This window comes from Sturnus vulgaris, chromosome 18 (genome assembly GCF_052056855.1).
Source record: "Sturnus vulgaris isolate bStuVul1 chromosome 18, bStuVul1.hap1, whole genome shotgun sequence".
Taxonomy (NCBI): Eukaryota; Metazoa; Chordata; class Aves; order Passeriformes; family Sturnidae; genus Sturnus; species Sturnus vulgaris.
Window position 1 is genome coordinate 4041004 of NC_142260.1, and position 20377 is coordinate 4061380.

The following is a 20377-nucleotide window of genomic DNA, read 5'->3' on the forward strand; positions in this document are numbered from 1 at the left end:
GGGCACTGCAGCCCGCCCTGAAGATCGGCAACATCCTGGAGCATGACGTGCCGCAGGCAGGGGCAATGGCCCGGCACCCCGCGAGCTCCTGCTGGGGGGGAGGAAGGCGCTCCTTTCCTTCAGAAAACCTTCCTCATTTTAGGAAGAGCCCTTCCAAAAACCAGAGCCATTCCCAGCCTAGTTCTCTCTGCTGCCAATGGTTCTGAGCTTGCTCCAGCCGTGGGGCACAGGGAGTACATCCGTTCTGCATCTCTGGGGGGGAAGAGGGTGTCCGGGTCCTGCCCTCTCCCTTTTCCCCTTGATATTGCTGGGAACAGTTGTGTGTATTTGGCAATGACAAAGAAAGACAATGCCAGCAATCTCCCAGAGCTCTTCCCACCGATTCCACCAATCCCAGGCATGTGTCTGTGCTTCCAGTTCCTGCCCGCATCCCAAAGCAATGGCTGATTTACCCATGATGGAAGTGCCTGTTCTAGAATGAGGTCTCAGCCATGGGAGTGAGTCTCTGATCAATGGGTTTTAATAGGGAAAAAGGGAAATTCACATAGAAATCAAAGAAAATCCCTACACAGAAGCTCTTTTCCTACAGCATTGGACTGGGAGGGGTGACGTCTATGGACAGGGCCACCCCTCCTTGGGCACATGGCAGGGCCACACTGCCACACACATGTCCCCAGGGCTGGGGCATGGCCAGGGAATCCTCATGGCGCCGTCTCCAGGAATCTGCTGCCGACATCATCATAGTCCGTGTGCCCCGGGGACTGTTCCGAGGGGTCCATGGTGGCTCCTGGAGCTCTTGGAGGGGAGGAGATCCCACCTTGGGGACAACACAGAAAGGTGCCTGAGGGGACAGTCAGCTCGGTGTCCCCACGGTCAGACCCCAGCTGGGCTCTGGCCACAGCACCCATGGATTTGCTGCTGGATTCCTGCCCGCCCCCACAGCCAAACCCTTCCATGGAGTGTCTCTGCAGAGGGCACAGGGCAGCTGTGAGGCCTCTTACCTGTGGGGAGGACACAAATCCACCTCTGTTGTGCTCTGGGTTTGGACATGTCCCCAGTGCTGGGAGAAGGAGGTTCCTGTGACACAGCCACGACATCATCGTAGCCATCCGGGATTCCTTGCTCAGGCCGGGCTGGGGGGTCTGAGAAAGGCAGAGGGGTCCATGGCAGTGACTAGCAGCCCTGGCAGGGCTCTGGCCATGCCATCAACTCTGGACATCCCACCACAGGTGTGCTGGTGACCCTTGGTTCCAGCAGGGAAAGGCAATTCTTCGCTGCATACAAACACAGGGAGGACTCGTCCCCTCAGCTCCCCAGCCCGGCTGTGTCCCCTCTCCTGTGCTCTCCCCGCTGGATTCCTGCCCTGTGGCCCTACCTGGGGCTGCCTCGGTGTCACTCCTCTCCACGCTGTCCCCACTGGAATACGGCAGCTTCTTGACTGATCCCTGAGACAGGGAACCTGCAGGGGACAAACAGGGACATGGGGGTGGCCTCAAGTGGCACCAGAGGTGACAGAAGCTCACACCACACAGCGTGGCTGCACTGGGACGGAGAAACCACTCGGGCCCATGGCCAGGAGACACTGCCGAACAACCAAGAACCAATGCTGCTGTGGGGCCGTCAGTCAGAGCCTTCATTGTTCACAGAGTTGGGGCACAAGGGCTGCACCCACCTGGGCCACTGGGCACCTTCTGGTACTCTGGCATGGCCGTGTAGTCCAGCTCCTCGTAGACAGCGTTGGAGATGGCATCTGCAGCTCTGCCATGGCCTGGAACCACAGGCAGCATTTACCTGGGGCCCTGGCACTGTCAGGGGCAGCAAGATCACTCTGCCCATCTTCTGAGCTGTTCCAAAGGAGAGGAGCCCCTGAATCCCTAAAAACGGGTCTGTCCCATCCCCACCCACCAGGACCCACCTCGGTGCCAGACACGGGCACGGCACAGCAGCACGGCCAGGACACCCAGGGCCAGGAACAGCAGCGTCCCCAGCACCACGCACAGCACAGTTGGCACAGACACCGTCCCCACGGCCACTGCCGGGGTGATTCTCTTGGGGACATCTGTGGGGACACAGCCAGGGGGTGAGGAGAGGGGAATCTCAGCCAGTCCAGGGTAAAGGATGCAGGCACGAGCAGACCTACCTGAGTTGGTGGCACTGTCCGGATATGGGGTAGTGTTTGTCCCAGTGGTGCCATCGCTGTCCTCCTCACAATCCACTTGGGCGTGCGCGCCATTGCCGCAGCTCTGCAGGTGCCAGGGTGCCGAGGGGCACCCCCAGAGTGAGCGGGCCCCGTCCTCGCAGCCCACCCACGCCAGCCAGGCCCGGGACGACTGCTGGGGGGGGACGGCCGACAGCCAGCCCCGCTCCCCGCAGCCCAGCTGGCGGCACACGGCGGCGGCCGTGCCGGTGCTGGTGCCGTTGGAGCACACGCGGCCCCACGTGCCGTTATAGGACACCTCCAGGTACCCACGGCAGCGCCCACGGCCGCCTGCCAGCCGCACGGAGATGTGCTCTGCAAGGGCGACACGGGCGTCACGGCACGGCCACGAACCCGCCGGGGCCTCTGCTGGACCCTGATCTGGGGCTGCCCGCCACTGACCTGAGCACACGGCCCCGGCCCCAAGGCCGAGCCCGCACTCGCGCCCTTCCGAGCGCCCGCATTCCCAGAGAGACTCCTCGGTCCCGGAGCACTCGGCCATGTACGGCCACAGCGGCCCCGTGCCGGGCCCCAAGAGCGCCGAGCTCGGCGCCTCCAGGGCCGTGCCACAGCCCAGCTCACGGCACACAACGGCAGCGTCCTGCAGGTCCCAGCCTTCCTGGCACACGCTGCTCCAGCTGCCACCGGAATAGACCTCCACTCGCCCGGCACAGCGCCCTGAGCTCCCCACCAGCCTCACCCGCCGGCTGCCTGCGAACAGGGAAGTACAAGACTGGAGTGGCTGCTTCGAGCATGGGCACCTGTGGCCCTGCTCGGTACACTCACTTGAGCACACAACGACCATCTCCTCAAGGCTGCTGTTTGGTGCCGGGCCCTGCCCTGAGACATCCTCCACCTCCGCCAGCTTGTCATCCATCTCCTCAGTGCTGCTGATCAGTGCAGAGCCCGCGCCCGAAATGTTGTCCATCTCTTCAGTCATGATGTCCGCCTCGCTGGAGCTGCTGCTCAACACAGCGGCCGTTCCCGAGGCGGTGTAAACTTCCTTGGGAGTGCCACAGCCCAGCACCCCGCATACCATGTGCACATCCCATTTCTCCCACTGCTCCAGAGGCACTCGGCGCCAGGCCGGGCTGGTGATGGTTTCCTCCAGCCGCCCATCGCACAAGCTCTGACCGTCCACCAGCCGCAGGGAAGGGGTGAAATCAAAACCTGCAAAACCACCAGCAGAGCCGTGGGGCTGCAGCACGCACCGCAATTCACTCCAAAATAACCCCGTCTCTTTTGAACCCAATCCTTTGTGGGTCCCAAAATCCCTGAAGGCTCCTCCTGCAGGTGCCCTACACACCTGAGCAGTTGACAGCAGCGGCGTTTCCGGGGGCACAGGGAGGCTTCCCCAGCACGGCCACGGGACACTCGCCCGGGTGCCGCTCGCTGCCGGTGCAGCCGAAGGTGTCCGGCCGCAGCGGCCCCTCCCCGCTGCCGAAGGAGCCTCCCGGGAGCACGGCCAGGGCGCGGCCGCAGCCCAGGTGGCGGCACAGCACGTGCGCATCGGGCAGGTCCCACTCGGCGGCGCACACGGACCCCCACGTCCCCCTCACTGCCACCTCCACTCGCCCGGAGCATCTCGAGCTGCTGTTCTCCAGGCGGAAGCCCGTGTAGGCTGTGGCAGGAAGGGCGGTGAGGCCGGGGATGCTGCACGGAGCCCAACAGCCCCCACTGTCCCCGGCACTTACGGGAGCAGATGATGCTGGCACGGCCGCTGCAGCCCTGGCTCTGGGCCGGACGCCGGGCACAGGCACTGAGCAGGGGCTCGCTGCCATTGCACTGGAAGCCCCCGTCCCAGAACGATCCGAATGCCGCCCCAAATCGGCCACTGCCGCCCATGGCGAGCGCCTCACCGCAGCGCAGCTCCCTGCATACCACCTGGGCCACCTTCATGTCCACCTGATCCTCACACACGCCAACCCAGGCCCGACCCTGCCGCACCTCCAACTGCCCGGCACATTCTCTGTTACCTCCGACCAGCCGGGAAAATCCTGCAGGAGCAGCGCAGGCTCAGGGTCAAGGGATGAAGTGCATGAAATGCCACATGCCCCCCCAAGCCCGGCTCCTACCTTCGCACACAACGGCAGTGTCATAGTTATGGATGTTACCCTTATAAGGTCCCCAGCCACTGATGTCGCATTCCCAGAGAGTGGCCTCGTTCCCTTTGCAGTACACCAAGACCACACTGACGGGCCCGTCCCCTACGCTGAAGCGCTCGCGGGCGTAGAAGGCACCGGCAGCCGAGCCACAGCCCAGATGCTGGCAAACCACCTCGGCGTCCTCCATGTCCCACGGGTCGTCTCCCACCGAGCCCCACTGTCCCTGTAGCTTCACCTCCACCCTTCCAGCACATGGACTGCCGCCGCCCGCCAGCCTCAGCTCCAAGGCATCTACACCAGGCCATGGGCACGGCTCAGCCCTGCCGGGGAAGCTCCAGCACAAAGTGGCTGTCCCAGCAGGGCTAGCGTGTCCCCTCACCTGTGCAGGTCACCCCCACATCCCGCTCGTGGCCGCACATGTGCCATCCCCAACCCGCATGCGGACAGTCCTCCAGTCCCTTCTCGGCGCCGTTGCAGGTACCGAGCTGCAGCCAGATCCGCCCGGTACCCTGACCGTACCGGGTGTACGGAGAAGCCCTGGCCACCCGGCCACAGCCCAGCTGCCGGCACACCACGCTGGCCCATAAGGATTTCAACAGGTATTCGAAGACGCACACGGAGCCCCATTCACCGTCGTGCTTCACCTCCACTCGCCCAGCACAGCGATCGCCGCCGTCCACCAGACGCAGCTCCCCGGAGCCTGCGGCACGGAGGCTGCTGAGCCGGGCCCGGCACCGCCGCGGGCCCCGCTCCCAGCGCCCGCCACTCACCCGCACACAGCTGCACGCACACCAGCAGCCCCAGCGCCACCAGCGGCCCCATGCCAGCGACCCCGAGCCAGCGCAGCCAGAGCACGTCTCGCCAGCGCCCGAGCCAATGCAGGCAGCAGCAGCAGCAGCCGGGCAGCCTTTATCAGGTGCCTCATCTGCGGGCTCAGGGGCCGCGGCCTCCAATAACCTGCTCCGTGCCCAAATATGAGCCTCGGCTCCGCTTCTGGCGTCACACACCTCCTCACAGTGGGCTGCCACCAGGATGTGCTGGGGGGAGGCAGCCCCCCCACGACACCTGTGCTGGGGGGGCCCTTCCTGTAACCCCGCTTCCACCAGCTCTGCTGCTGCTGCAGCCTGCCAAGAGCCACCCTGATGGGGACAGGCTTCACCCCACAGATCTAGATAGAGCATCCGTGGCACCACCTGTAGCTCATGCACCTGCACAGCTGCCAGCCCCCATGCTCGGGGCGCTCCCCTCCCGGGGTGCTCGCAGCCCCCGCGGGGGGTGGCAGCAGCCCCCGGCTCCGCGCGGGGCTGGCAGGTGCCGGCTCCCCGGGCCCTCGCGGCGGCGCTGGCACATGGCGCTGCTGCCGCAGCTCTGGCCCCGCGCTCGCCTCGCCGCCAGGGCAGGAAGGAGGCGGTTACCCCCCGGCGGCTCCCGGCCTCGCCGGCGACCGCACGCACCTCCCGCCACCTGCGCTGCCGCCGACAACGCCGCGCCTCCGCGCCGCCCCTGCCCCGCCGCTCCGAGCCCCTGCGGCTCAACAGCCGCGCTCTAAAGGAAACCTCCCGGCCTCACCCTTCACCAGACTCTCGGGCGGCACAATCTCAACGCAGGAATCCACTTTGCCTGCTGGCACCTTCACAGCTGCGGTTCCACTGACCCACGCTGGCCCCGGAGCTTCCCCAAACACACACTCCCACATCCAGACCTCACGTTTCCTCCCCCGTTCCACCCCACGTTTTCCCCAGGAAAGTCGCAGGTGTCATCCTCCGTAAATCCATTTTCTGCTGCCACAGGAACAAGCAAATAGCCGCAGGTAATGCCTCCCTGGATGGTCCCAGGCAAAGGAACTGGGCTTTCACCCCCTCACATTCCAGCACAAAAACTCCACGCTTAAGTCACTCTTCCTCCTGATCAACGTCTCCTACTGTCTCTCCCAGCGTTCCTCACTTAACCGGGACACTGGGTTCGCCGGAGATTTTTTATCTAAAAGCTCAGCACTTTTCTGGCCCCTTTTCTCGGGCTCCATTCCGGAGTAAACGGAGCAGCTGGAACTGCAGCTGCTCCTCATCCTCCTGCACGGTAGCAATTCCTCACGGCCATAACGTGCCGCTCCCTCGCTGTGCGGCGGCGGGAGGAGCTGCCCTGCCCCATCGCGCAGCTCTGCCGGGCACTGCGGCACCGGGCAGCGTCCCGGAGCTGTCCCTGCGACACACGCACGCACGGCACTGAGCCCAAAGCGGCTCAGCTGGGGACACCAGAACGGCAGCGGCCTTGGTGGCTGCGTGGCTGCTACCCCGGTCACAGGAGCTCTCCGAGTCCACGGATCTATCATCCCCCGGGGAACCCTCGCTCAGTTCTGAGCCTCTTTCCCGCCGGTTCTCCTCGGGCTGCGCTATTGTCGCCTCACCAGCCCCTGCTGCTGCCAGCACCTCCCACACTGCTCTGCCCTTCCCACCTGCAGCAGCTCCCCGAGCGAGCAGAGGCCAAAGCCCTCCTGCCCCGTTTCCCTCGCTCCCACACGCTGGGCAGCTGCCGCCTGCTGCAGGGGCCCCGTCTCACCTGCCTGCACATGAGTGACAACGAGCTGGGAGCCCACGGCGTCCTGCAGCTCTGCCAGCAGCTCCGGCATCCCGCCTGCCCGCTGCAGAGCCTGGGCTGAGAGCCCTGCCACGGCCCCTTCCACGCCCGGCATTCCCGAGCTGGGGAGAGGATGCTGCGGCACAGGCAGGGCAGCACCGGCATCCCGGCTGGGTCAGCACATCCCTCCACACAAGAGCTAACACCTTCCCCTCTTTTCCTTGATTCCTCCATGCCGAGGCTGAGCAGGACGACTGCAACTACGCCCTGGTGCAGGAACTGGACGCCCTCCGGGCACTGCAGCCCGCCCTGAAGATCGGCAACCTCCTGGAGCATGACGTGCCGCAGGCAGGGGCAATGGCCCGGCTGCCCTGTCACCGCGGGCTCCTGCTGGGGGGGAGGATGGCGCTCCTTTCCTTCAGAAAACCTTCCTAATTTTAGGAAGAGCCCTTCCAAAAACCAGAGCCATTCCCAGCCTAGTTCTCTCTGCTGCCAGTGGTTCGGAGCTTGCTCCAGCCGTGGGGCACAGGGAGTACATCCGTTTTGCATCTGTAGTGGGGAAGAGGGTGTCCGGGTCCTGCCCTCTCCCTTTTCCCCTTGATATTGCTGGGAACAGTTGTGTGTATTTGGCAATGACAAAGAAAGACAATGCCAGCAATCTCCCAGAGCTCTTCCCACCGATTCCACCAATCCCAGGCATGTGTCTGTGCTTCCAGTTCCTGCCCGCATCCCAAAGCAATGGCTGATTTACCATGATGGAAGTGCCTGTTTTAGAATGAGGTCTCAGCCATGGGAGTGAGTCTCTGATCAATGGGTTTTAATAGGGAAAAAGGGAAATTCACATAGAAATCAAAGAAAATCCCTACACAGAAGCTCTTTTCCTACAGCATTGGACTGGGAGTGGTGACGTCTATGGACAGGGCCACCCCTCTTTGGGCACATGGCAGGGCCACACTGCCACACACATGTCCCCAGGGCTGGGGCATGGCCAGGGAATCCTCATGGCGCCGTCTCCAGGAATCTGCTGCCGACATCATCATAGTCCGTGTGCCCCGGGGACTGTTCCGAGGGGTCCATGGTGGCTCCTGGAGCTCTTGGAGGGGAGGAGATCCCACCTTGGGGACAACACAGAAAGGTGCCTGAGGGGACAGTCAGCTCCGTGTCCCCACGGTCAGACCCCACCTGGGCTCTGGCCACAGCACCCATGGATTTGCTGCTGGATTCCTGCCCGCCCCCACAGCCAAACCCTTCCATGGAGTGTCTCTGCAGAGGGCACAGGGCAGCTGTGAGGCCTCTTACCTGTGGGGAGGACACAAATCCACCTCTGTTGTGCTCTGGGTTTGGACATGTCCCCAGTGCTGGGAGAAGGAGGTTCCTGTGACACAGCCAAGACATCATCATAGCCATCCGGGATTCCTTGCTCAGGCCGGGCTGGGGCGTCTGGGAAAGGCAGAGGAGTCCATGGCAGTGACCAGCAGCCCTGGCAGGGCTCTGGCTGTGCCATCCCCTCTGGACATCCCACCACAGGTGTGCTGGTGACCCTTGGTTCCAGCAGGGAAAGGCAATGCTTCGCTGCACACAAACACAGGGAGGACTCGTCCCCTCAGCTCCCCAGCCCGGCTGTGTCCCCTCTCCCCTGCTCTCCGTCCTGGCATCCTGCCCTGTGGTCCTACCTGGGGCTGCGTCAGTGTCACTCCCCTTCACTCTGTGTCCAATATAATACGGCAGCTTCTGGATAGGTCCCTCCAACAGGGAACCTGCAAGGGATAAAGAGGGACATGCGGGTTGCCTCCAGTGGCACAACCGGTGACAGAAGCTCACACCACACAGCACAGCTGCTCTGGTACCGAGGGGCCACCCCAGCCCATGGCCAGGAGCCACTGCCAGACAACCAGGAGCCGAAGCTGCCATAGGGCAGAGCCTTCACTCTGCACAGAGCTGACCTGGGCCACTGGGCACCTTCTGGTACTCTGGCATGGCCGTGTAGTCCAGCTCCTCATAGACAGCGTTGGAGATGGCATCTGCAGCTCTGCCAAGGCCTGGAACCACAGGCATCATTTACCTGGGGCCCTGGGCACTGTCAGGGGCACCAAGATCACCCTGCCCATCTTCTGAGCTGTTCCCCAAGACAAGAGCCCCTGGACACCCTAACGGGTGTGGCCCAGCCCCCACCCACCAGGACCCACCTCGGTGCCAGACACGGGCACGGCACAGCAGCACGGCCAGGACACCCAGGGCCAGGAACAGCAGCGTCCCCAGCACCACGCACAGCACAGTTGGCACAGACACCGTCCCCACGGCCACTGCCGGGGTGATTCTCTTGGGGACACCTGTGGGGACACAGCCAGGTACTGAGGAGTGGGGAATCTCAGCCAGCCCGGAATGCGGGATGCAAACACCGCGAGAGCTACCTGAGTTGGTGGCACTGTCCGGATATGGGGTAGTGTTTGTCTCAGTGGTGCCAGCGGTGTCCTCCTCACAATCCACTTGGGCGTGCGCGCCATTGCCGCAGCTCTGCAGGTGCCAGGGTGCCGAGGGGCACTCCCAGAGTGAGCGAGCCCCGTCCTCGCAGCCCACCCACGCCAGCCAGGCCCGGGACGGCTGCTGGGCGGGGACGGCCGACAGCCAGCCCCGCTCCCCGCAGCCCAGCTGGCGGCACACGGCGGCGGCCGTGCCGGTGCTGGTGCCGTTGGAGCACACGCGGCCCCACGTGCCGTTATAGGACACCTCCAGGTACCCACGGCAGCGCCCACGGCCGCCTGCCAGCCGCACGGAGATGTGCTCTGCAAGGGGGACACGGGCGTCACGGCACGGCAACGAACCCGCCGGGGCCTCTGCTGGACCCTGATCTGGGGCTGCCCGCCACTGACCTGAGCACACGGCCCTGGCCCCAAGGCCGAGCCCGCACTCGCGCCCTTCCGAGCGCCCGCATTCCCAGAGAGACTCCTCGGTCCCGGAGCACTCGGCCATGTACGGCCACAGCGGCCCCGTGCCGGGCCCCAAGAGCGCCGAGCTCGGCGCCTCCAGGGCCGTGCCACAGCCCAGCTCACGGCACACAACGGCAGCGTCCTGCAGGTCCCAGCCTTCCTGGCACACGCTGCTCCAGCTGCCACCGGAATAGACCTCCACTCGCCCGGCACAGCGCCCTGAGCTCCCCACCAGCCTCACCCGCCGGCTGCCTGCGGACACGGAAAGACGGGGCTGGGGCGCCTGCCTGGAGCACTGGCAGCTCCGGCACATCTCAGGACACCCACCTGAACAGACGATGGCCGCCCCGTGAGGGATGCCAGCTGGGGCAGTGGTCATCCACAGTAAAGATGAAACATGTACGTGGTCCTGAAAAAAGGACTCAGACAGCTCTTCGGGCCTCTTGGTCAGCACAGTGGTCATCCCCTGGATGGTTTGAATCACACTTTCCATGTTGGCCCTCTCCGTCTCATTGATGTCCCGAAGGGTAACCGTACCAGAGACATTGTTACTCTTGTCCAGTCCTCCACAGCCCAGCTCCCAGCACACCTTGCTGAAATTCCGTATGAGCAAAAGCTCTCCTGGTACACGGCGCCACGCCCCGGTGCTTATGGCCAACTCCAGCCACCCATCGCAGCGTGTCTCACCCTCCACGAGCCTCAGGGACTCCAAAATACCTGTAAAATGCCGAGAATCAGCCTTTCATCCCAAAATAACTCAGTATCTTCTGATCCCGATTCTTGGGGAGTCCCAAAAGCCCTGATGGTACGTCCCGCAGTTGCCCTACACACCTGAGCAGTTGACAGCAGCGGCGTTTCCGGGGGCACAGGGAGGCTTTCCCAGCACGGCCACGGGACACTCGCCCGGGTGCCGCTCGCTGCCGGTGCAGCCGAAGGTGTCCGGCCGCAGCGGCCCCTCCCCGCTGCCGAAGGAGCCTCCCGGGAGCACGGCCAGGGCGCGGCCGCAGCCCAGGTGGCGGCACAGCACGTGCGCATCGGGCAGGTCCCACTCGGCGGCGCACACGGACCCCCACGTCCCCCTCACTGCCACCTCCACTCGCCCGGAGCATCTCGAGCTGCCTTTCTCCAGGCGGAAGCTCGTGGGCCCGGATGCTGTGATAGGAAAGTTGGTGAAGCCGTGGATGCTGCACGAAGCCCAACAGCCCCCGCTGTCCTCGGCACTTACGGGAGCAGATGATGCTGGCACGGCCGCTGCAGCCCTGGCTCTGGGCCGGACGCCGGGCACAGGCACTGAGCAGGGGCTCGCTGCCATTGCACTGGAAGGACCTGTCCCAGAGCCATCCCGATGTCGCCCCTAATCGGCCACTGCCGCCCATGGCGAGCACCTCACCGCAGCCCAGCTCCCTGCACACCACCTGCGCCGCCTTCATGTCCACCTGATCCTCACACACGCCAACCCAGGCCCGGCCCTGCCGCACCTCCAACTGCCCGGCACAGACTCCATCACCTCCGACCAGCCGGGAAAATCCTGCAGGAGCAGCGCATGCTCAGGGTCAAGGGATGAAGTGCATGAAATGCAACATCCCCTCCAAGACCAGCTCCTACCTTGACACACAACGGCAGTGTCCCAGTCATGGAAGTTAGTGAAGGGTCCCCAGCCAGCGATGTAGCAGTCCCAGAGAATGGTCTCGCTCCCACCGCAGTTCCCCAAGAACAGACTGACGGGACCGTCGCCGACGCCGAAGCGCTCGCGGGCGGAGTAGGCACCAGCAGCCGAGCCGCAGCCCAGATGCTGGCAAACCACCTCGGCGTCCTCCATGTCCCACCCGTCGTCCCCCACCGAGCCCCACTGTCCCTGCAGCTTCACCTCCACCCTCCCGGCACACGGACTGTCGCCGCCCGCCAGTCTCAGCTCCACGGCATCTGCACCAGGCCAGGGGCAAGGCTCAGCCCTGCCCGGGATGCTCCAGCACAAATGGCTTGTCCCAGCAGGGCTAGCGTGTCCCCTCACCTGTGCAGGTCACCCATACACCTCTCTCCTGGCCACAGAAGTGTTCTCCCCATCCGAAGTGCGGACATTCCTCCAGCGCATTTTCGCTGCCGCGACAGAAGAGCTGCAGCCAGATCCGCCCGGTGCCCTGCCTGAACCGGATGGGCGGAGACGCCCTGGCCACCCGGCCACAGCCCAGTTGCCGGCACACCAAGGTGGCCAAATGGGCGTTCCGGTTCAAATTGGAGAAGACGCACACGGAGCCCCATTCACCGTCGTGCTTCACCTCCACTCGGCCGGCACAGCGATCGCCGCCGTCCACCAGACGCAGCTCCCCGGAGCCTGCGGCACGGAGGCTGCTGAGCCGGGTCCGGCACCGCCGCGGGCCCCGCTCCCAGCGCCCGCCACTCACCCGCACACAGCTGCACGCACACCAGCAGCCCCAGCGCCACCAGCGGCCCCATGCCAGCGACCCCGAGCCAGCGCAGCCAGAGCACGTCTCGCCAGCGCCCGAGCCAATGCAGGCAGCAGCAGCCGGGCAGCCTTTATCAGGTGCCTCATCTGCGGGCTCAGGGGCCGCGGCCTCCAATAACCTGCTCCGTGCCCAAATATGAGCCTCGGCTCCGCTTCTGGCGTCACACACCGCCTCACAGTGGGCTGCCACCAGGATGTGCTGGGGGGAGGCAGCTCCCCCACGACACCTGTGCTTGGGGGGGCCCCTTCCTGTATCTCCCGAGCCTCCAGCTCTGCTTCAAAACCCACCCTGATGGGGACAGGCTTCACCCCACAGATCTAGATAGAGCATCCGTGGCACCACCTCTAGCTCATGCACCTGCACAGCTGCCAGCCCCCATGCTCGGGGCGCTCCCCTCCCGGGGTGCTCGCAGCCCCCGCGGGGGGTGGCAGCAGCCCCCGGCTCCGCGCGGGGCTGGCAGGTGCCGGCTCCCCGGGCCCTCGCGGCGGCGCTGGCACATGGCGCTGCTGCCGCAGCTCTGGCCCCGCGCTCGCCTCGCCGCCAGGGCAGGAAGGAGGCGGTTACCCCCCGGCGGCTCCCGGCCTCGCCGGCGACCGCACGCACCTCCCGCCACCTGCGCTGCCGCCGACAACGCCGCGCCTCCGCGCCGCCCCTGCCCCGCCGCTCCGAGCCCCTGCGGCTCAACAGCCGCGCTCTAAAGGAAACCTCCCGGCCTCACCCTTCACCAGACTCTCGGGGGGATCATCCCCGACTCAGGAATCCTGCTGACTTTGCCTGCTGGCACCTTCACAGCTGCGGTTCCACTGACCCACGCTGGCCCCGGAGCTTCCCCAAACACCCACTCGCACATCCAGACCTCACGTTTCCTCACCCGCTCCATCCCACGTTTCCCACGGCAAAGTCGCAGGTGTCGTCCTCCGTAAATCCATTTTCTGCTGCCACAGGAAAAAGCAAATAGCCGCAGGTAGTGCCTCCCTGGATAGTCCAAGACAAAGGAACTGGGCTTTCACCCCCTCATATTCCAAGCACAAAAACTCCACGCTGAAGTCTCTCTTCCTCCTGATCAACGTCTCCTACTGTCTCTCCCAGTGTTCCTCACGTGATGACCGGGACACTGTGTTCCACGGAGCTGTTTTATACAAAAGCTCAGCACTTTTCTGGCCCCTTTTCTCGGGCTCCATCCCGGAGTAAACGGAGCAGCTGGAACTGCAGCTGCTCCTCATCCACCTGCACCGCGTCAATTCCTCACGGCCATTACGTGCCGCTCCCTCGCTGTGCGGCGGCGGGAGGAGCTGCCCTGCCCCATCGCGCAGCTCTGCCGGGCACTGCGGCACCGGGCAGCGTCCCGGAGCTGTCCCTGCGACACACGCACGCACGGCACTGAGCCCAAAGCGACTCAGCTGGGGAGACCAGAACTGCAGCGGCCTTGGTGGCTGCGTGGGTGCTGCTCCGGCCACAGGGCACAGGAGCTCTCCGAGTCCACGGATCTATCCCCCGGGGAACCCTCGCTCAGCTCTGAGCCTCTATCCCGCCGGTTCTCCTCGGGCTGCGCTATTGCCGCCTCACCAGCCCCTGCTGCTGCCAGCACCTCCCACACTGCTCCGCCCTTCTCACCTGCAGCAGCTCCCCGAGCGAGCAGAGGCCAAAGCCCTCCTGCCCCGTTTCCCTCGCTCCCACACGCTGGGCAGCTGCCGCCTGCTGCAGGGGCCCCGTCTCACCTGCCTGCACATGAGTGACAACGAGCTGGGAGCCCACGGCGTCCTGCAGCTCTGCCAGCAGCTCCGGCATCCCGCCTGCCCGCTGCAGAGCCTGGGCTGAGAGCCCTGCCACGGCCCCTTCAACGCCCGGCATTCCCGAGCTGCGGAGAGGATGCTGCGGCACAGGCAGGGCAGCACCGGCATCCCGGCTGGGTCAGCACATCCCTCCACACAAGATCTAACACCTTCTCCTCTTTTCCTTGATTCCTCCATGCCCAGGCTGAGCACGGACAACTGCAACTACTCCCTGGTGCAGGAACTGGACGCCCTCCGGGCACTGCAGCCCGCCCTGAAGATCGGCAACCTCCTGGAGCATGACGTGCCGCAGGCAGGGGCAATGGCCCGGCTGCCCTGCCACCGCGGGCTCCTGCCGGGGGGGAGGCAGGAAGTCGTTCCCCTCTTTCAGAACACCTCCCCTCCTTTAGGAAGAGCCCTTCCAAAAACCAGAGTCTTTCCCAGACAAGTATTCAGTGCTGCTAAGGGGTTCGAGCCTGCTCCACCAGTGGGAAACAGAGAAGAGACCTCTGCTGTGTCTCTGACGGGGAGGGTTCCATATCCTGCCCTCTCCCATCCCCTTCCTTCTTGCCGGGAACAGTTGTGTGCATTTTCCAGGAACATATTAATACCCCACAGACAATCCCAGCCATCTCCCAGGGCTCTTCCCACCGATTCCCCCAATCCCAGTCTGTGCTTCTGGTTCCAGTTCTGACCACGCATTTCCAAGCGATGGCTGATGTACCCATGATGGAAGTACCTGAGCCAGAGCGAGGTCCCAACCGTAGGAATGAGTCACTGAACAGTTTGGGTTTTAATAGGGAAAAAGGGAAATTCACATCGAAATCAAAGAAAATCCCTACACAGAAGCTCTTTTCCTGCCGCACTGGACAGGGAGGGGTAACCTCTTGGGCAGGGCCACCCCTCCCTGGGGACATGACTGCCCCACACTGACACACACATGTCCCCAGGGCTGGGGCATGGCCAGGGAATCCTCATGGCGCCGTCTCCAGGAATCTGCTGCCGACATCATCATAGTCTGTGTGCTCCGGGGATTGTTCCGAGAGTTCCATGGTGGCTCCTGGGGCTCTTGGAGGGGAGGAAATCTCACCTATGGGACAGTACAGAAAGGTGCCTGAGGGGACAGTCAGCTCCGTGTCCCCACGGTCAGACCCCACCTGGGCTCTGGCCACAGCACCCATGGATCTGCTGCTGGATCCCTGCCCGCCCCCACAGCCAAATCCTTCCATGGAGTGTCTCTGCAGAGGGCACAGGGCAGCTGTGAGGCCTCTTACCTGTGGGGAGGACACAAATCCACCTCTGTTGTGCTCTGGGTTTGGACATGTCCCCAGTGCTGGGAGAAGGAGGTTCCTGTGACACAGCCACAACATCATCGTAGCCATCCGGGATTCCTTGCTCAGGCCAGGCAGGGGGATCTGGAAAATGCAGAGGGGTCCATGGAAGTGACTAGCAACCCTGGCAGGGCTCTGGCTCTACCATCCCCTCTGGCTTTCTCATCAGCAATGTGCTGGTGACCCTTGGTTCCAGCAGGGAAAGGCAATGCTTCGCTGCACACAAACACAGGGAGGACTCGTCCCCTCAGCTCCCCAGCCCGGCTGTGTCCCCTCTCCTGTGCTCTCCCCGCTGGATTCCTGCCCTGTGGTCCTACCTGGGGCTGCCTCGGTGTCACTCCTCTCCACGCTGTCCCCACTGGAATACGGCAGCTTCTTGACTGATCCCTCAGACAGGGAACCTGCAGGGGACAAACAGGGACATGGGGGTGGCCTCAAGTGGCACCAGAGGTGACAGAACCTCACACCACACAGCGTGGCTGCACTGGGACGGAGAAACCACCCGGGCCCATGCCCAGGAGCCAGTGCTGGGCAACGAGGACCCGAAGCTGCTGTGGGAATGTCAGGAAGAGCCTTCAGTCTGCACAGATCTGAGGCACAAGGGCTGCACCCACCTGGGCCACTGGGCACCTTCTGGTACTCTGGCATCGCCGTGTAGTCCAGCTCCTCATAGACAGCGTTGGAGATGGCATCTGCAGCTCTGCCATGGCCTGGAACCACAGGCAGCATTTACCTGGGGCCCTGGGCACTGTCAGGGGCACCAAGATCACTCTGCCCATCTTCTGAGCTGTTCCAAAGGAGAGGAGCCCCTGAATCCCTAAAAACGGGTCTGTCCCATCCCCACCCACCAGGACCCACCTCGGTGCCAGACACGGGCACGGCACAGCAGCACGGCCAGGACACCCAGGGCCAGGAACAGCAGCGTCCCCAGCACCACGCACAGCACAGTTGGCACAGACACCGTCCCCACGGCCACTGCCGGGGTGATTCTCTTGGGGACATCTGTGGGGACACAGACACGTACTGAGGAGAGGGGAATCTCACCCAGCCCGGAGTGCGGGTTGCAAACACGTCAGACCTACCTGAGTTGGTGGCACTGTCCGGATATGGGGTAGTGTTTGTCTCAGTGGTGCCAGCGGTGTCCTCCTCACAATCCACTTGGGCGTGCTCGTCATCGCCGCAGCTCTGCAGGTGCCAGGGTGCCGAGGGGCACCCCCAGAGTGAGCGAGCCCCGTCCTCGCAGCCCACCCACGCCAGCCAGGCCCGGGACGGCTGCTGGGCGGGGACGGCCGACAGCCAGCCCCGCTTCCCGCAGCCCAGCTGGCGGCACACGGCGGCGGCCGTGCCGGTGCTGGTGCCGTTGGAGCACACGCGGCCCCACGTGCCGTTATAGGACACCTCCAGGTACCCACGGCAGCGCCCACGGCCGCCTGCCAGCCGCACGGAGATGTGCTCTGCAAGGGCGACACGGGCGTCACGGCACGGCAACGAACCCGCCGGGGCCTCTGCTGGACCCTGATCTGGGGCTGCCCGCCACTGACCTGAGCACACGGCCCTGGCCCCAAGGCCGAGCCCGCACTCGCGCCCTTCCGAGCGCCCGCATTCCCAGAGAGACTCCTCGGTCCCGGAGCACTCGGCCATGTACGGCCACAGCGGCCCCGTGCCGGGCCCCAAGAGCGCCGAGCTCGGCGCCTCCAGGGCCGTGCCACAGCCCAGCTCACGGCACACAACGGCAGCGTCCTGCAGGTCCCAGCCTTCCTGGCACACGCTGCTCCAGCTGCCACCGGAATAGACCTCCACTCGCCCGGCACAGCGCTCTGAGCTCCCCACCAGCCTCACCCGCCGGCTGCCTGCGGGCACATAAGGACCGGGCTGCAGTAGCTGCTCCGAGCACTGGCAGTTCTGGCACATCTCGGGACACCCACTTGAGCACACAACGACCATCTCCTCAAGGCTGCTGTTTGATGCAGGGCCCATTCCTGAGACATTCTCCACCTCCGCCAGCTTGTCATCCATCTCCTCAGTGCTGCTGATCAGTGCAGAGCCCGCACCCGAAATGTTGTTCATCTCTTCAGTCATGATGTCCGCCTCGCTGGAGCTGCTGCTCAACACAGCGGCCGTTCCCGAGGCGGTGTAAACTTCCTTGGGAGTGCCACAGCCCAGCACCCCGCATACCATGTGCGCATCCCATTTCTCCCACTGCTCCAGAGGCACTCGGCGCCAGGCCGGGCTGGTGATGGTTTCCTCCAGCCGCCCATCGCACAAGCTATGACCGTCCACCAGCCGCAGGGAAGGGATGAAATCAAAACCTGCAAAACCACCAGCAGAGGCGTGGGGCTGCAGCACGCACCGCAATTCACTCCAAAATAACCCCGTCTCTTTTGAACCCAATCCTTTGGGGGTCCCAAAATCCCTGAAGGCTCCTCCTGCAGGTGCCCTACACACCTGAGCAGTTGACAGCAGCGGCGTTGCCAGGGGCACAGGGAGGTTTTCCGAGCACGGCCACGGGACACTCGCCCGGGTGCCGCTCGCTGCCGGTGCAGCCGAAGGTGTCCGGCCGCAGCGGCCCCTCCCCGCTGCCGAAGGAGCCTCCCGGGAGCACGGCCAGGGCGCGGCCGCAGCCCAGGTGGCGGCACAGCACGTGCGCATCGGGCAGGTCCCACTCGGCGGCGCACACGGACCCCCACGTCCCCCTCACTGCCATCTCCACTCGCCCGGAGCATCTCGAGCTGCTGTTCTCCAGGCGGAAGCCCGTGTAGGCTGTGGCAGGAAGGGCGGTGAGGCCGTGGACGCTGCACGGAGCCCAACAGTCCCCGCTGTCCCCGGCACTTACGGGAGCAGATGATGCTGGCACGGCCGCTGCAGCCCTGGCTCTGGGCCGGACGCCGGGCACAGGCACTGAGCAGGGGCTCGCTGCCATTGCACTGGAAGCCCCCGTCCCAGAACGATCCGAATGCCGCCCCAAATCGGCCACTGCCGCCCATGGCGAGCGCCTCACCGCAGCGCAGCTCCCTGCACACCACCTGGGCCACCTTCATGTCCACCTGATCCTCACACACGCCAACCCAGGCTCGGCCCTGCCGCACCTCCAACTGCCCGGCACACTCTCTGTTACCTCCGACCAGCCGGGAAAATCCTGCAGGAGAAGCGCAGGCTCAGGGTCAAGGGATGAAGTGCATGAAATGCCATATCCCCCCCATGCCCGGCTCCTACCTTCGCACACAACGGCAGTGTCATAGTTATGGATGTTACCCTTATAAGGTCCCCAGCCACTGATGTCGCATTCCCAGAGAGTGGCCTCGTTCCCTTTGCAGTCCAACTTGACCACACTGATGGGACTGTCCGCTACGCTGTAGCGCTCGCCGGCGTAGAAGGCACCGGCAGCCGAGCCACAGCCCAGATGCTGGCAAACCACCTCGGCGTCCTCCATGTCCCAGTTGGAGTCGGCCACCGAGCCCCACTGTCCCTGTAGCTTCACCTCCACCCTTCCAGCACATGGACTGCCGCCGCCCGCCAGCCTCAGCTCCAAGGCATCTGCACCAGGCCATGGGCACGGCTCAGCCCTGCCGGGGAGGCTCCAGCACAAAGTGGCTGTCCCAGCAGGGCGAGCGTGTCCCCTCACCTGTGCAGGTCACCCCCACATCCCGCTCGTGGCCGCAGAAGTGCCATCCCCAACCCGCATGCGGACAGTCCTCCAGTCCCTTCTCGGTGCCGTTGCAGGTACCGAGCTGCAGCCAGATCCGCCCGGTGCCCTGACCGTACCGGGTGTACGGAGAAGCCCTGGCCACCCGGCCACAGCCCAGCTGCCGGCACACCACGCTGGCCCATAAGGATTTCAACAGGTATTCGAAGACGCACACGGAGCCCCATTCACCGTCGTGCTTCACCTCCACTCGGCCGGCACAGCGATCGCCGCCGTCCACCAGACGCAGCTCCCCGGAGCCTGCGGCACGGAGGCTGCTGAGCCGGGCCCGGCACCGCCGCGGGCCCCGCTCCCAGCGCCCGCCACTCACCCGCACACAGCTGCACGCACACCAGCAGCCCCAGCGCCACCAGCGGCCCCATGCCAGCGACCCCGAGCCAGCGCAGCCAGAGCACGTCTCGCCAGCGCCCGAGCCAATGCAGGCAGCAGCAGCAGCAGCAGCCGGGCAGCCTTTATCAGGTGCCTCATCTGCGGGCTCAGGGGCCGCGGCCTCCAATAACCTGCTCCGTGCCCAAATATGAGCCTCGGCTCCGCTTCTGGCGTCACACACCTCCTCACAGTGGGCTGCCACCAGGATGTGCTGGGGGGAGGCAGCCCCCCCACGACACCTGTGCTGGGGGGGCCCTTCCTGTAACCCCGCTTCCACCAGCTCTGCTGCTGCTGCAGCCTGCCAAGAGCCACCCTGATGGGGACAGGCTTCACCCCACAGATCTAGATAGAGCATCCGTGGCACCACCTGTAGCTCATGCACCTGCACAGCTGCCAGCCCCCATGCTCGGGGCGCTCCCCTCCCGGGGTGCTCGCAGCCCCCGCGGGGGGTGGCAGCAGCCCCCGGCTCCGCGCGGGGCTGGCAGGTGCCGGCTCCCCGGGCCCTCGCGGCGGCGCTGGCACATGGCGCTGCTGCCGCAGCTCTGGCCCCGCGCTCGCCTCGCCGCCAGGGCAGGAAGGAGGCGGTTACCCCCCGGCGGCTCCCGGCCTCGCCGGCGACCGCACGCACCTCCCGCCACCTGCGCTGCCGCCGACAACGCCGCGCCTCCGCGCCGCCCCTGCCCCGCCGCTCCGAGCCCCTGCGGCTCAACAGCCGCGCTCTAAAGGAAACCTCCCGGCCTCACCCTTCACCAGACTCTCGGGCGGCACAATCTCAACGCAGGAATCCACTTTGCCTGCTGGCACCTTTACAGCTGCGGCTCCACTGACCCACGCTGGCCCCGGAGCTTCCCCAAACACCCACTCGCACATCCAGACCTCACGTTTCCTCACCCGCTCCATCCCACGTTTTCCCCAGGAAAGTCGCAGGTGTCGC

The 20377-nt window shown here is 64.9% G+C and overlaps 3 protein-coding genes across 3 annotated transcripts; all 3 read right to left on the reverse strand.

Annotated features, from left to right (window-relative positions):
• Positions 1-309: 309 nt before the first annotated feature.
• LOC148221699 (uncharacterized) lies at positions 310-4182 on the reverse strand. The gene is made up of 8 exons (XM_088175730.1): positions 2984-4182; positions 2600-2908; positions 2141-2512; positions 1916-2059; positions 1673-1768; positions 1376-1582; positions 1002-1142; positions 310-817 (listed from the first exon to the last, which is right to left on the reverse strand). Exons 1-8 carry the CDS (start codon positions 3705-3707, stop codon positions 702-704), a joined length of 2109 nt encoding a protein of 702 aa, XP_088031856.1. The 5' UTR covers positions 3708-4182; the 3' UTR covers positions 310-701.
• Positions 4183-7468: 3286 nt separating this feature from the next.
• LOC148221700 (scavenger receptor cysteine-rich type 1 protein M130-like) lies at positions 7469-12257 on the reverse strand. The gene is made up of 13 exons (XM_088175448.1): positions 12206-12257; positions 11815-12135; positions 11409-11726; positions 11029-11331; positions 10635-10955; positions 10131-10520; positions 9747-10055; positions 9288-9659; positions 9063-9206; positions 8820-8915; positions 8550-8633; positions 8176-8316; positions 7469-7991 (listed from the first exon to the last, which is right to left on the reverse strand). Exons 1-13 carry the CDS (start codon positions 12255-12257, stop codon positions 7876-7878), a joined length of 2967 nt encoding a protein of 988 aa, XP_088031574.1. The 3' UTR covers positions 7469-7875.
• Positions 12258-14891: 2634 nt separating this feature from the next.
• On the reverse strand, positions 14892-19436 carry LOC148221701 (antigen WC1.1-like). Its single transcript, XM_088175449.1, has 13 exons — positions 19385-19436; positions 18994-19314; positions 18585-18905; positions 18205-18507; positions 17817-18131; positions 17297-17680; positions 16913-17221; positions 16454-16825; positions 16230-16373; positions 15986-16081; positions 15689-15772; positions 15315-15455; positions 14892-15100 (listed from the first exon to the last, which is right to left on the reverse strand). Exons 1-13 carry the CDS (start codon positions 19434-19436, stop codon positions 15015-15017), a joined length of 2928 nt encoding a protein of 975 aa, XP_088031575.1. The 3' UTR covers positions 14892-15014.
• Positions 19437-20377: the final 941 nt, after the last annotated feature.